General features: G+C 33.5%; 1 protein-coding gene across 6 annotated transcripts in view; it reads right to left on the minus strand.

The window, feature by feature from the left end:
• The window catches only part of RALGAPA1 (Ral GTPase activating protein catalytic subunit alpha 1), a 199,357-nt gene that overhangs the window by 21,927 nt on the left and 162,148 nt on the right, over window positions 1-15,282 (minus strand). For all 6 annotated transcript variants that reach the window (XM_037503217.2, XM_054689860.1, XM_054689853.1 and 3 more), the window contains 2 exons: window positions 7,510-7,668; window positions 5,462-5,589 (listed from right to left, as the gene is read on the minus strand). In XM_037503217.2, the coding sequence (XP_037359114.1) occupies window positions 5,462-5,589; window positions 7,510-7,668 (287 nt within the window). The remainder of the gene's footprint in view (window positions 1-5,461; window positions 5,590-7,509; window positions 7,669-15,282) is intronic.

Genomic DNA, 15,282 nt, shown 5'->3' on the forward strand with positions numbered 1-15,282 from the left:
GTTTCCTCTTCTAATTTATGCAGCATACTCTTACAGCTGTATCCAGTCTCATAGAAATTAAAATTATAACTGAAAAAATTACCTCCCAAAACAAGTGAACTTATTACCAGCATGTTTGCAAGTAAGTAGAAAATTTCTGCTAAAGAGAAAAAATGAAGTTACGACTCCATCCATCCATGAACCTTGTCCTATTACAATAGATTACTAGTCATGTATCACTGTGGTGGAAGTTACTGAAACCAGGAGAAGACTTGCTAACATATGCAGCACACACAACAATCCTATAATAAAACGTTATGAAGTATTGTGCTGCTTAGTGAAGGAAAAAAAATTTTTTTTTTTTTTTAACTATTTGGTTCATGAAGAATGGGTATAATTAGGTGAAAAAGAGTTGAGAGGGCATTGCTGGGGTGGGCAAGGAACTGAAAGAGGAGAAGGGCATACAAGGATAACAGTGTTTTAGCTGGACAAGCTATCTGGGATGTCAGTGTGAGGGGAGATGAAAATAAGGATGGGGGCAGAGCTGGGGAGGAATACAGGTATGTTTGGCAGATTTACAGTAAGAAATGTGATTGGGAGGTAAGCAAACAAGAATAGCTTGTAGGTAGTTTAGTCAAAATTTAGGTAAGAATTTCAAGAAACAGTCCAGATCATCATAAATCTTTTGGAGCACTGAGATTTGTGTTTTAGAAGACTATTTCCAGCATCAATGTAAAGTAAAAAATGATAATATCAACTATCAAGCAGCTTCCATTTTCCAAACTCCTGCTACATGACAGAGAGGCTGGCTGCTTAGTGACTCATGTGGACAATTTCATTTAATCCTTACAACAATCCTGGATTGGTCCTTTCACAGATTAAAAAAAAAATTAGACACAAAGACAGACACTAAGTGGTTCTGACAGTAAAACCCATACTGTTTTTCCAACAATCAGCTTTCAAATTTTAAAACAGAATTAATTTATAAAGTACAGTCCATACCAATATTATCTTTTGAGGAAATGATCTACAAAAGATAGGAGATACATAACATGTAGTTTCTCAATAAACCCATTTTTCTTGTAACATGAAATGACAGCAATATTGATGTGCAGCCCTGAGAGGTTTTATAATGTTCTACCATAATGAATGGCAAACTGCATTAGTGGAGCCAATCAATTACATTTGGCTCTCATACTTTTGCAACAGGTTCTTTATATTTGGGTAGTAGAACTGCAGGGATAACAAACTGTGACTAATTGAGGAATCATCATTGACTTCTGATAATTTGTCTGATAAAGTTAAACAAGAATCCCAATTCTGGCATTTAAGAAAAAGTCAAATCTAAGCAGATTAGAAGAAATCAAATTACATTGGTTTGGTGGGATAGCATATTAAACCTAGGAAGAAAGTGTTTCTTTAAAGACACTATTTAGGGCCTCCCTGGTGGTGCAGGGTTAAAGACAGCACTGTCAAGCTGTCGCCAGCCACTGCAGGAGGAGTTTGATCCCCAGAGCAACCCACATGGCACAGCAGACCCCTCCTGCCTTGCCCACTGCTCCCCTCAGCAGTGTATTTCGGTGGATCTGCCTGTTCTGCTCCCCACTCTCTCTGGTGAATCCTCTCACCCTTCCTGCACCTCTGTTTTACACCTCAGTTCTTGTATGCATAAATAAATCTTTAAAAAAAGACACTATTTAATTTTATAATATCCATACTGTATATTTTAGAACATATACCATACACATATGTATATACGTTAAAGCCCTAAAATCTATTATAAGATTTGTAACAGGCTACAGTCCATCTAATCAAATCTTACCCTTTGAAGCCTAAATGATCTATACAATTTAAATCAGAAGACTTTGAGGAAAGCAAGTTATCCTCTATAACGTAGTGGGTCTTATCCAATTGGTTAAGAGCCTTAAAAGATTGAGGTCCCCGAAAGAAGGAATTCTATCTCCAGATGCTTTTGAACTTAGACTGCAACATCAGCTCTATCCAGGAACTATTACAGATCTCAGACTTGCTGTCCCCATAATTGTGTGAGCCAGTTCCTTAAAATCAATCATACATACACATCCTATTGATTCTGTTTCTCTGAAAATGCTAAGACAACATGATTTTATATTGTAACTTCTGAAAATTTTTATGTATAATCTCACATTAAGAAAAAAACCAGTACATACTGAACATCTGTACATAGTCCAAATGCCTCTAGGATTAAAAACAAAAAAACTGCCTTACAATTTTTATTTAATAGAATCATAATAGTTAAGAAATTAATGCATTTGAATTATTATTTCCACTGCAAAAAGCCTAAACACTCCTTCCCCCAACTCTGAAAATCTAAAACAACCTCCCCTACCCCACTCTTTCAACAGGTAACTAATAAATGATGGCTAATATTAAAAATGCCCCTCAGGTCCAATGGTTACCTGAATCTGCCTACTCGTCCTTCCCAGTGTTGTATTTCAATTCTTATTGCATGATCAAACCAACAAATTGGGCTCAAAACAAAAAAAAGTACCTAGCTGACAAAATCAGAGGTTGTAAGAAAATGCTTTTCAAGTACAAGTAATGCAAGAAATGACAAGTGAAGTGAAGGAGAGATTTCAAAGCTTGAAAGACAGTCATCAATACTGACAGATTACTGTAATTCTGGCTGCCAGCATGATCGATTTAGGCAGGATATGACAATCAATATTGTCCTCATTTAGTGAACAACATTAGATTCATAGTTACAGAAGATGTTCCTAGGATAAAATTTAAACTGTATTTAATGATCATAAATAGCACAATTTATGCTGTGGAATCTTACTGGGTACTTTTATCGGGCATAAAATAACTGACATAGCAGTACAATTATCCAAATATAATTGAGTTTATTACATGTTCTTTTACCCCTTCATTTTTCTTATGAGGATTAATGTTAGCTCTGGTAGTTGTCAAAGTCTGTTTCTATCTCAATTTCTTTTAACTTTTATTGACCCGTTTTAGAGCATATGACTTTCTCCTCAATGGGAACTTATACCTGGCTTTTTCAAAAAATACGCTTTTAATTTATTTCTAAAATACGTATTTGTTATTTAAAATTAAAAGACATCTACATTTCAGTAGCTTAAAAACATCTAGTTATAAATTATAATATAGACTTTCATTTAAAAATCAAGTAACCCACCCGTATGGTATCATTCTCCCTGACATTTAGAATTAACAGAGAACTTTGTACATCTCTGTGAAAGGTGTGTATGTGTTATTCAGATGAGCAAAACCTAGGAGTATCTCTTAGGCTTTACTTAAATATAGGATAATACTTAATATAGGAAAATAATTTCAATATAGTTTCTAAAGTCAAAAAACTTGGTTGATCTGACTTGATGTTTTTATTGAGTGTTCCCGTAGTAATTCTATTGATAGAAATTGATTGTATTTAGGAGTGGGGACAAAATGGGTAAAGGGGATCATCAAATTTATACCCATAAACTTCCAATTATAAAAGAAGTATGGGGGTTTACTGTGTAGCATGGGGACTACAGTCAATAAAATTGTTAAAAATATGTGTAGCTCATTTAGTAGAGTGGTAATGGTCACACAACAATGTGAATATGCTTAATACCACTAAAGTGTACAATCAAAAATAGTTAAAGTGGTAAATTTTATGTCATGTATATTTTGCTATGATAAAATAAATTCTTACAAAGAAATTGCTCATATTTGCTGTGTTTATAAAGTTTACTGTTTTTACCTGAAATTCTCTCCATCTTAGGATTTTCTCCAGTGTGGTACCTATTAATATCTCAGTAGGATTAGCTATTAAAAACTTCGTGAAGTAGGGTTGAAAATCCAATGCAATCAATTAATCTACTAACCAACCAAACATAAAAACCCAATTAGGCAATTCTTTGGTGTTGGATAGAGCAGTTTTATATTGACTGTAATCTTTATATATAATCACTGCACAAATTAATGTATCTTATTTCATTTACTAAGCACGTCTAAATTCATTATTGCATTTAATTTTCACAACAGTTCTGAGAGGGGTATTAGCATCTTTTCACACATGAAACAAGTAAGATTTAGAGATTCTGTGACTTGAACAAGATCACAAGGCAGACTGAGTTAAAATCAATGTTTTCTAACAGCAAATCCAGCTATCATACCTCTAGTATAATTTGAAAATCTGAAATAGTTCTTTGACCTTAGATGTAAGAAAAACAAATTAAGTCATATTCCAAAATTTTTAACTTTACATTTTCAACTATTTGGTAAATTGTACAGTTTAGATGTCGACTGTACCTTGGGACAGAAATACTTTGTGTTTGCTCAATAAATGGAGTTACTGTTTTATGACACAGGCAAATAGTTTTGTATTACTATCTATCTTTCACAACTTAAAAAAATTACTATCTAATCTGTCTTTCACCACTTTCAAAAAATTCTTTCAACTATGTTGTAAGTGGTAGAAGACACTAAACTTCAGGTTGAAAGTCAGGAACAGACAAACTGTTAAAGAGGTAAAAGTCAGGAAGAAAACAACCTCAGTGAAGCTGGTGATATAGAAAAATCAGCTTGTGGGTAACGATCTATGTATTCTTCATAAATTAGCTACTTTCATAGAGATATTCAAGAAACAATAAACTGAATATTTATATTTCACAGTAACAGCTATTTCAAATCTAAGGTTTTGACTTAAGTGAAAATGAAACCGCCACAAATAAAAAATGCTATATGTCATTAGACCTAATCAATGTAACATGCCACATGAGAAATTACATAGGAATCAGATTGCTTTCAATTTTTACCCAAAGAAGAAAATGTATGTGGCTTATCCACGATAAATCCATTTCATGTGGAATAGAACATAGGATATTTTTTAGTCTTCTCTGTAAAGCTCAACATCTACAGTTTATTATGTAAAATAAAAATAACTGAACTGTTTTTAATCATAAATAAAAAGTATATGGAAAATAGAAATCCTTTTTAAAAAAGAGTATTAGAACTCAAAATTAAAACTGTGTGTATACTCTGTTCTAAGAACCATTCCAAGCACTTTACACATACTATCTTGCTCAATTCCTATAAGCCCAATCACTAGATATTGTCACCATTCTCATTTTATAGATATGAAAACTGAGGACCAAAAGGTTAAATAACTTGCCCAAGGCTTCAAAGCTAAGGAAGTAGTAAGCTACTTCAAGACTGGTTTAATCCTCACATTTCTCAGAAGTGTTTCCTGATACTACTCATGCCTTCCAACTGAACGAGAAGCCTCTTGTTATAATTCCAACCAAAAATAAGTACTATTAAACATATATAAAAGAAAACAAATCATTCAAATATCATAATGGCTCAAACACTGCAGAGAAACTCCATCATGTATACATCAATAAACAATAAAAATCCTAATGAAACAGAAAAGATACTTACCTTGGAAAGCAGACATATATTTGAGTAGAGACCACATTATTAAAAAGGATACAAGTTTTGATACAATGGAATCAGTGACTTCAGAGCACGGCTTGCATTTATAGCTGTTGCTCTAACCATAATGGGTAGGACTTTTCCATTCACAATAGCACCATCAAAAAGTGGCCCAAAGAAGGGAACCTGATTAAGAAATTGAAAGATAATTTAACACTAAAACTGAGAAAAGGTTTGTAAATAAAGAGCAATCAAGACACTGTTTGCATAGAAAAGTGTTTCTGCTTCCTCCTTAGCTCTTAAGTAGAAATACTATTCAATTCTTTTCCATGATGGGTTATTCACGTTAGGACACTAAACAAACAGAAAACTGCCAAAGGTCTAGAGTATCTGTACAAAAAGAACTATGTGTTTTATATAACTAAATAATATAAACTTCCTGCCAATTAAAACATTTCTGTAGGTTCAAGTGTAGACAAAAATCAACACCAAAAATATATTTCTTTTCCTCCATTTAGCAAACACAGGAAAAAATACAAATATACAGGCAGTGAGTTAGTTTTTCATCATTTCTGCATGATTCTTGTTTTACTACAGAATCCTAAGACACTTTTATTACATGGTTTATTAGAAAAAACTGTTTTGACAATTTCACTTTCATCAGATAACTGACAGTTTTAAAAATTATTCTATTTTAATATTTGAATATAGTTAGAACACAGTGCAGCTGAAGGCAGGGACATGAACTGTGGGTAACAAAGTATTTTAGTCTTGTGGTCACATATTGTCTCTGCTGTATATTCTTCTTTGATTTAAAAAAAAAAATCCATTAGAGTGTGAAAACATTCTTAGCTTGCAGGCTGTACAAAAATAGAAAATGAACCATAGTTTGCTGACCCTTGGCTTAGGTGACCCCTTAAAACAATCCCAGCAGTAAGTTTAAATTCCCATATGGGAAGCAATACAATTCAAAAAATTTTCAAGATTCATGACCATCAAAAAGTAGGTATTTTATAAATAAAAAATAGTCGATTAAATAACTAAAGACATGAAAATACTATCATTTTTAATGTTTATTTTTTATTCATTTTTTCTTCTACTATTTTTAAAATTGAGGTAACACTGGTTTACAACACAGTTTACAACACTGTTTATGATTCAGAGGTATAGGTCCAGGTCACGCCCACCCACCCACCAAGTCACCCATAATTCTCCACCACAGTCTTCCAACATATAGTCCATTGGGTGCCTTTTCATCTTTACTCTCCACTGAATTTTTATTATTTTCTAAAAAAATACTTCTGTAACAACATGTTTCAATGCTATGGTATAATATATCCAACTAAAACAATTTTTTTTTTACTTTGTAGACTTCTCTTTTATTACATGAAATAATAATAAAATAATCATATTCCCTTAATAAGATGTATCAACTAAAAACAGAGGAGTGATATGATCCTGTATTCTAAAGAGAATGATTACATGTTAGTATGTCTTCTAGGAAACTGCAATCACACTCTTAATAACAGCTAAGTCTCTTTGTGAGCTTAGTATAAAGGAACTTCCACGATGCACTATATACCCTTCTCCCATTTGATCATTTTCTTGCTATTTATCCTGTTTTAGTTCCTTCTGAACCAGGCTTAAACAATTCACATAGTTGTCAGAGTCTGTGTCTTTTTCTGCTCCCCTCCTCACACCTTTTTCCACAACTTGATACCTAGTCTAATCCATCCGAAAGAAGGGAAGAAACTCATAAACCTACTAGAACTCAAAATATATTATTAAAATATAAGGAACTCTTGGGCCTCCCCGGTGGCGTAGTGGTTGAACGCTGGGTTGCGAAGCTGCCCGCAGCCTCTGCAGTACTGGTTTGATCCCCGGCTGCTCCCCGGCCACTGGAGGAGGGTCCCACATGGCACGCAGACCTCTCCTGCCACCAGCTGCTCCCCTCAGCAGTGTACTTCGGTCCTTCTGCCTGCTCTGCTCCCTGCTCTGGCTCTGGTGAATTCTCTCACCCTCCCGTGCTTCTGACTGTACCCAGTGCTTGTATAAATAAACAAACAAACAAATAACTCTTAAAAAAAAAATATAAGGAACTCTTACCTCTGGTTTTTTCATTATCTGGATACTGAACATATGATTTTTCATTGGATATATTATAATAAGGACATCACCAAATTCCGTAGGAATAATGCCTCTTCTATAATCTCTAGTGTGCTCTGACCAAACAATGTGTACTTCATCATTTCCTAAGTGTCTCAACTGGAAAAACAAGAAAATTGTTTATAGTGCTTTGCAAAAGCCATGAGGGTATAGTCATATAGCTATTGACAACATATTATAAAAACGTTAAAAGGAAAGGAATAAAAAACTGATTTAAAAAGTTTCATTTGATCATTTTTTCCCCCAACACATGAAACACAAACACTTAAAATTATTAGGAGACAGGCCTCCCCGGTGGCGCAGCGGTTGAGCCCTGGGTTGCGAAGCTGCCAGCAGCCTCTGCACCGCTTGTTCGATCCCTGGCCACCAGGTGAGGGTCCCACATGGCATGCAGACCTCTCCTGCCGCCCGTTGCTCCCCTCAGCAGTGTACTTCATCATTCTGCCTGCTCTGCTCTCCCCTCTGACTCTGGTGAATTCTCTTACCCTCCCGCGCTTCTGACTGTACCCAGTGCTTGTACAAATAAATAAATAAAATCTTAAAAAAAAAAATTATCAGGAGACAGTGCAGAAGACCAGATAATATTCAACTGTGTATACAGTAAATGGAAAAGAGAGAAAATACTTAAATTCACACAGTCCAAATACTCTTTGTTAACAACTGCACCCATTTTTCAAACCTTTAAAAGATGACTTAAAAGAGTGTTTTTTAAAAAAGCAACTGATTTGAAATTCTTTTTTTCCTGAACACTCTATGGGAGTGCTAATGAGCACTGCAATGGCCTAAAAGAAGTAAAAGAAATAGGTAATTTATAAATTGGTAAGAAAAAGTTGATGTATCTAGTTTAACAATTTATTTCCAGGTTTTCTTTGCCTATGAAACTTCAAACAATTCTTCCAAATAGAATTGGAGACAAATAGAAGACAAATAGAATGCTCAAACATTAAGATTTGCCAGATTCTCAAGATGTGTTTTTAAATATTTCTAGTGCTTCAAAGGTAATTCCGGCAATTAGAGAACACTGACATTATGATTAAAATTATAAAATGCACTTAATAATCATTAGTCTTGTGCTTTCTTCACAGATTATAGCATGTACTTTTACATAAAATTTATTTACTTAGTATATTTATTGATTCTGCCTGAAAACATATGGGCTCATTTTCGGTATACAGCAGCTTCACAATTACTTTCATGTAACTGAACACATTGTAAATGGGTAAGTTTGGATAAGAAAAGTAGAATAAATGTCATCAATATTTTCAGTATAAGCCAACATATAGGCAATTTCTGTTTTTTGAAATATGCAATTAATTTTGGCTTAAAGACAACAGGGTAGGAAAAAAGTTAAATGAGTATTTAAACAAAATAATTAAATCAATTAATGAAAGTTTTTCTTCTGTTATCCTTTAACCTGGAATTCTTAACCTGGGTTCAAGAGGTCTGAATATCTGAAAACTGTAAAATTTATTTGTGTATTTTTCTGAACAGAGAGTATATCAGTCAAACAGGAACATGAATAATAAGACCAAGAACCAGTTCTAAATGTCCTTAAAGATCCCAACATCAATCTATATAGAAAATCCTAATCATTATGAATGTCATTAAGTTTTTAAAAATACAAGGTAATTCCCTGAGCTTTAAAATTTGTATTCCTAAACAGGAAATGTTCTCTCACATACTTTCACAGATTATAAGAGTCAGCTATTATTCTAAAGGAAGACTTCTTTTTAGGTGTCAGTGGATTAAATAATTCTTTTTGCTTTTTGGAAAACAAACGTGCTTATTGCTTTAAATGGTGGCAGGCCTCAAATATCAAAATACTGTTTAAGTTTTAATTCAACATCCCCTTGCCCCCATATACCTTGAAGGATATAAATGCAGGATTTGAGCTTTGTGACATTTTAAAAAACCCAAAAAGATTACACAACTCAGAAAAGCCATGGCTCTATAATTTCATTTTTTAATCAAAATACTTTAAAAATATCCTTCCTATACAACCATCCCCATGTGTCAGCTTCCTTAATAGGTTTATGTTAACTGAATACAAAAGAAATGTGAAATAAATTTAACCAGGAGGGATGATCCAATCTAATTTTGATACATTAATGTCATATGCTGTACATGTTACAATAGCAGCCAGATCTAATACTAAGCTCCAGGCTATACTGAGATTTCCAAATGGCAGATTGGTCTAAGTGATATCAAGCATAATTGAAGTAATAAACGATAGTAAAAGCTGAGCACACTGTCAGGAAGAATTTAAGTATTTACTTTTTAAAATTAAATGAGTTAGGTTAGGAAAGACAAGACAACTGAAATAATGCAGGTCTCAATTTACAGAAAATTCCTTTTATTTATCTGCTACATTAACCCTTGAACTCTTGCCAAAGCTATCTATAATTTCTAGTGCCCACTTATCTAAAGAAACGAGAGAAAAAAAGGCAACTGTAGTTATATCAAAGCTTGTCATCAATATCTACCACTGAGTATTAGAAGTCTGTCATAGAAGTTTAATAGGAAAAGAACAATACATTTTATCAAGATGTTATAATGAAGACATTATTACTGGTACAGAACCATTCACACAACAAAAATACTCTGAAAATGCTCAAACATTTTAAGGGGAAAGATTCTAGAACATTCCTTATTTATACTCAAATACTAAAAATAATTGTCATATGCTGTCAGGGCATCCTGTTTTTACATCTTCATGCCCATTAAACCTGTTATATTATAAATCCAAGTTAAGAAATTGCTAGACATTCTAAATATCTTAGAAACTTTTGAAAGACTATTGAAACTTTTTAATAGATAATAAAGATTAACATTTAATAGAAATTAAGTTAAAAAACAGGAGTTCTCTTGACAAATGTATTGAGTTCCTACCTACATTTGTTTTTGAGGGGCACTCAATGCCAATTTCTTCTTAAACAGAGGAAAAGTGATTGGGAAAGGTCTATTAAAATGAGTGTCAACCAAACTATACTTTTAAATTTATTTCAACTGCTGCTGAAGTAATAACAGGTATCACAGACCACAGATTACCATTATTAATTTATGAGATAGAGTGAAATATAATTCAACATTATAGAATATTAAAACTGGGAGGAACTCAAGCTCTAATTTCCCACACACAAGAAGAACTCCAACTATAAAATCCCTGACAAGTAATCCTGCCTCTGTTTGAATATTTCTAAAGTTTGAAGCTTATCAGCCCATTCATTTTTAAAGATCTATAATCTTTAGAGCATTCTTTATACTAAGTTAAAATCTGCCTTCTTGATTAGAGTAAAAATAAGGGGGGAGGTGCAATTGTATGGGGAATATAACCAAAATGAAAATGCATACATTGTGCAAAGATGAAAAAAGATATAAGAATTATATAAAATATTTAAATAAAAAATAAATAAAATCTGCCTTCTTGAAGCTATTTCTTCCAAAATGAGTCTTATCAAAGAAATTCAATCTATATTCTATATATTAATCTTTCCAGGATATCTGAAAATCAGTCTAACCTACATCTTAACTTTTCTTTTCCAAGTTAAAAGTTTCCTTAGTTTCTCTTTCACATAGCTTCCAAACCTACCCATTATCCTAAATTATTACCTCAAGGTACTGATGCTTCTATTAGGTTGTGATATTTGGCACAGAATATACTATCAATGTATGCTTTGACTAACACAACCATAGTGGAACTACTACTCTCTTTGTTCGGTTCACTAAATTATTTTCTGCACTTTTACAACGTTGGCTCAAATGGAAGTTGCAGTTGACTGAAACCCTAAGCTTTTTTTCCTTAAGCAGGTTCTTTTTAAGCAGGTATAATTAGAACTGAAGAGAGGATTTTTATATTTATTCTAAATAAGTTTTACCTTAGTAGGTTCAAATAATCTTTAAGCCCATCAAAATCTTTTGTTAGCCTGGATTCTGCTGATTCTGTTAGCTGTCTTTCTCAGATTTGGATTATTCTTAAAGTTAAATTCTTGTGTGTTGGTTTAGGTTTTGGATAATAATGTCAAATGGAGCAGTTGTGGGTTAAGTCAGTGGGGATGCCATTGCAGATGCTCATCCTGGTTTAAAAAAAATCCACATTTTCATAAATGTTGCTATAAACATATTGCTATAATAAAAATATTTTTAGTCTGGGGACTTTGTGATAATTCTTTTAATTTCTATAACAATGCTACAAAGTATCATTATTATTGTATCATTATTATTACCAGTATTTTTAGATGGGAAGAATTGAAGGTTAAGAAGATAAAGTAACTTGCTTAAGATCACTTAACTAGCAAGCTGGAGAGCCAGAACTGAAACCCAGAAACCATATTTTAACCACCTCCCTATATTGTCTCTCATTAATTATGTGATTTAGATATGATTACACAACTAGTCATGAATATACTTACTGAACTATTTTTTTTTATTTTTATTTAAGATTTATTTTTATTTATTTATACATGCACTGGGTACAGTCAGAAGCACAGGAGGGTGAGAGAATTCACCAGAGCCAGAGCGGGGAGCAGAGCAGGCAGACAGAAGTACACTGCTGAGGGGAGCAGCGGGCGGCAGGAGAGGTCTGCGTGCCATGTGGGACCCTCCTCCGGCAGCCAGGGAGCATCCGGGGATCGAACCGGCGCTGCAGAGGCTGCGGGCAGCTTCGCAACCCAGAGCTCAACTGCTGCGCCACCGGGGAGGCCCCTTACTGAACTATTATTAAGACAACATTTCTTCAACTTGTCCACAACAAATGAATTAAATGTTTTATACTGTCTACGGCCTTCCCTGATCTAGTAATCATATTAAAACAAATTAAATTAGTTTGATGTGATTTGATATAGTGAGCTCAAGGTAGCTCCTAGTGATCACTACTTCATTAAGTGCTCACAAACCATCTGTTTAATAACCCTATTTTGCCAGGCATTGATATGGGCGTTCATGAATGTTGGTGGTTTTTGCAGTTGGTGGCCTGTTCCATATTCTTTTATGAAAATCTGATGTTTCCCTATTTTATGGCAGTGCTCTCATTTTCCAATATTATCAGAGTCAATTCTAGATTTCCTCAGGTCCAAGAAATATCATTCATCTGGAGCTGAAGACTAGAATTCATGTAAAGTCACTATATCATTCTTTCCACAAAAATCACCTTACCCTCTAACTTTTCCATTTCTGTTAAAAGTACCTACAAGTATTATTATTCAGTCAAAACCTGAAAATCTTTAATTTCTGTTTTCCTTACTACATCTCTAATGAGCTCTCTAGTTTTTAGAAAAACATTATATTACTTTTTTGAGTACTTTCTTACCTATTTCTCCTGTTGCCCTAGGTCAGATACTACTAGTTCAAGAGTTCTTCTTTTTTTTGGTTCATGAGTTCTTAAAAGGCCTTCTCTCTTTCCTCCCTCCCCTCTTTCCTCTCCACCTTCTTTCACACATTAACAATTTTGGACAGCTGACAAACTGCACTGTGCTGGCTATTATTGACATAGCAGTGAGGAAAAATATGTAATCATTGCTCTCGCAAAGCTAGAAGTCCAGTGGAGGAAATAGAATAAAATAACTAAACAGTAAATGAATAATTAAAGATACAGATAATGCTTTAATGTAAATACTTGTTTGAATAAAAATGACAAAACCTATCCAAAAGGTACTTGAACTAAAGCTAAAGAATGCATAGAACTTAATTAGGTTAGGCAGTTACTTCAGGACATAATGGTGCATATGCAGGAACTGAAAGTGAGTATTACTGCCTCAAACTCTCATTCTTTCCCCCATCTTTCCAGACATGCATATATAAAGCAGTTGCTTTTATTTAGAGATAGCTTTTTTGATTTGTAGCTGTGGTAATGGTAATTAATTCAACAAACCTTTATTAATATCAGTAAGTCTGGTTTTAAGTGCTGGGGATACAGCAATAGACATGAGAACAGTGTCCTTGTCCTTATGAGCTTTATATTCTACAGAGAGCACATAAGTAAACATACAAAAATGATAACTTTACATGGTGATAAGTGCTATAAAGAAAACAAAATAGAATAGTGTGATAGTGTTACTAGGTAGAGGGAGCTTCTTTAACTAGAGTAGTCTGGAAAGGTCTCTGTGAGGAACTGTCATTGAGTCTGAAAACAGAACAATGAGAATAAAGTAGAATGACGACGTGGGGAAAGAGCATTTCAAATGGAGAGAACAGTTACAGACAGTCCCTGAGATGGGAATGAGCTCAACATATTAGCAAGTTAGAATGAGAGTGAAGCCAGATTGTAGTAAATGAAAATAAAACTGAGAAAAGATGAGATCAGAGAAGCGGGCAGGCAGGTGGCACAATCACTGAGGACACTGAAGGCATAGTGAAAAATCAGAATTTTATCTTATGTGCAATAAGCCCCAGCCATATCATTCAAATTATACTACTCACAGTGATGGGATAAATCATTTACATTTCTTGTTTCCTTTATCCTCTATTCTTGTCATCAAGAGTACATGTACAGAAATTGTGACAAAAGGTAGAACCTATGATGTTAAAATATGATTCTTTATGGTAAGATTAATTTCTGTATTTGGGATTGAAATCATGAGTATAATTTCATAGCACCTATTACCATTATATAACTTATTACTATTCTAGTACTACTACACTTTCACTAAAATAGTGAAATTTTTTTGTTATTATTCCTTACTCTTATTTTAAATTCACTTTCCAGACTATAATTATTTCTTTCGTAGGAAAAGTATATTTTATTTGCAGATAAAATAAAGAAAAATAAAATCTAAAACTAAAATTGAGCCATGCTAGTCTAAAAACACATTCGTTTGTGGAACTCTTGGGACCAAATTTCAAAACAAAAAATGAACTGCTATCCATTACACTAAAAGTATTTCAGAGGAAACTGAGTTAAATAAAATGCTTCTTTCCCCTCTTTTGGGGGGTCCAGGAAATGAAAGGTAGACTAGAGAGTCCAACTAAGTATGTTACAATTATCTCAACTTGATCTTTATCAAACTCCTATAAGGATGATTCAGTCACCTATGAAGCAGAGTATCAGCAAGTGGTTAGAACAAGGGGATAGAGGAAATGAGAGAGGCTCCTGTGAACACTTTATACCAATGCTTGCAGCACTTTTGATTTTTAGGGGTGAATAAACTCAGTTAAGTGGAAATTATTTTTAACCATTTTCCATCAATCTTTCTCAGGTAGAGATAATTTATAGAACACATGGGTTGGACTGGGGTTATATCAGGATTTTGATATGGTGGGATAATATTTTTGGGAGTACTTTGTTAGGCTAAATGTTTGGTTAATTTGTTCAAAAACTGTAGTCTATTTTGTAAAAATGCTGCTGCTACAATTCTAAGTCTTGAAAAACTTCTTTTCAAAAGAAGTAAAACGCTACATTTAAATAAGTTCAAGGACTTTTATCTCTCATTCTGAGAAAATAAAATGCATAAAATAATTTATAAAGTCACATGATGTTTTAAATAAAAAGTGAGAATATTAGTTTCTATAAAATAGATCTAGATGATTTTCCACTATCAAGTTTAAAACAAAGAATCAGAGTCATAAATAATTCTAACTTGCTGGAGGCATGGCTATTTCTTTATACTGACTGTCGACTATCTAATTTAATCAGAGGTATTAAACTCCATGCTGAGGTCAACAAGCCTTACTTCCTCCAATATTACACTTCAACCAGGGCTCATTAATGTGTCTACTGAA

Source organism: Talpa occidentalis, unplaced genomic scaffold, assembly GCF_014898055.3.
Source record: "Talpa occidentalis isolate TD23 unplaced genomic scaffold, MPIMG_talOcc4v2.1 talOcc4.11, whole genome shotgun sequence".
NCBI classification, from domain to species: domain Eukaryota; kingdom Metazoa; phylum Chordata; class Mammalia; order Eulipotyphla; family Talpidae; genus Talpa; species Talpa occidentalis.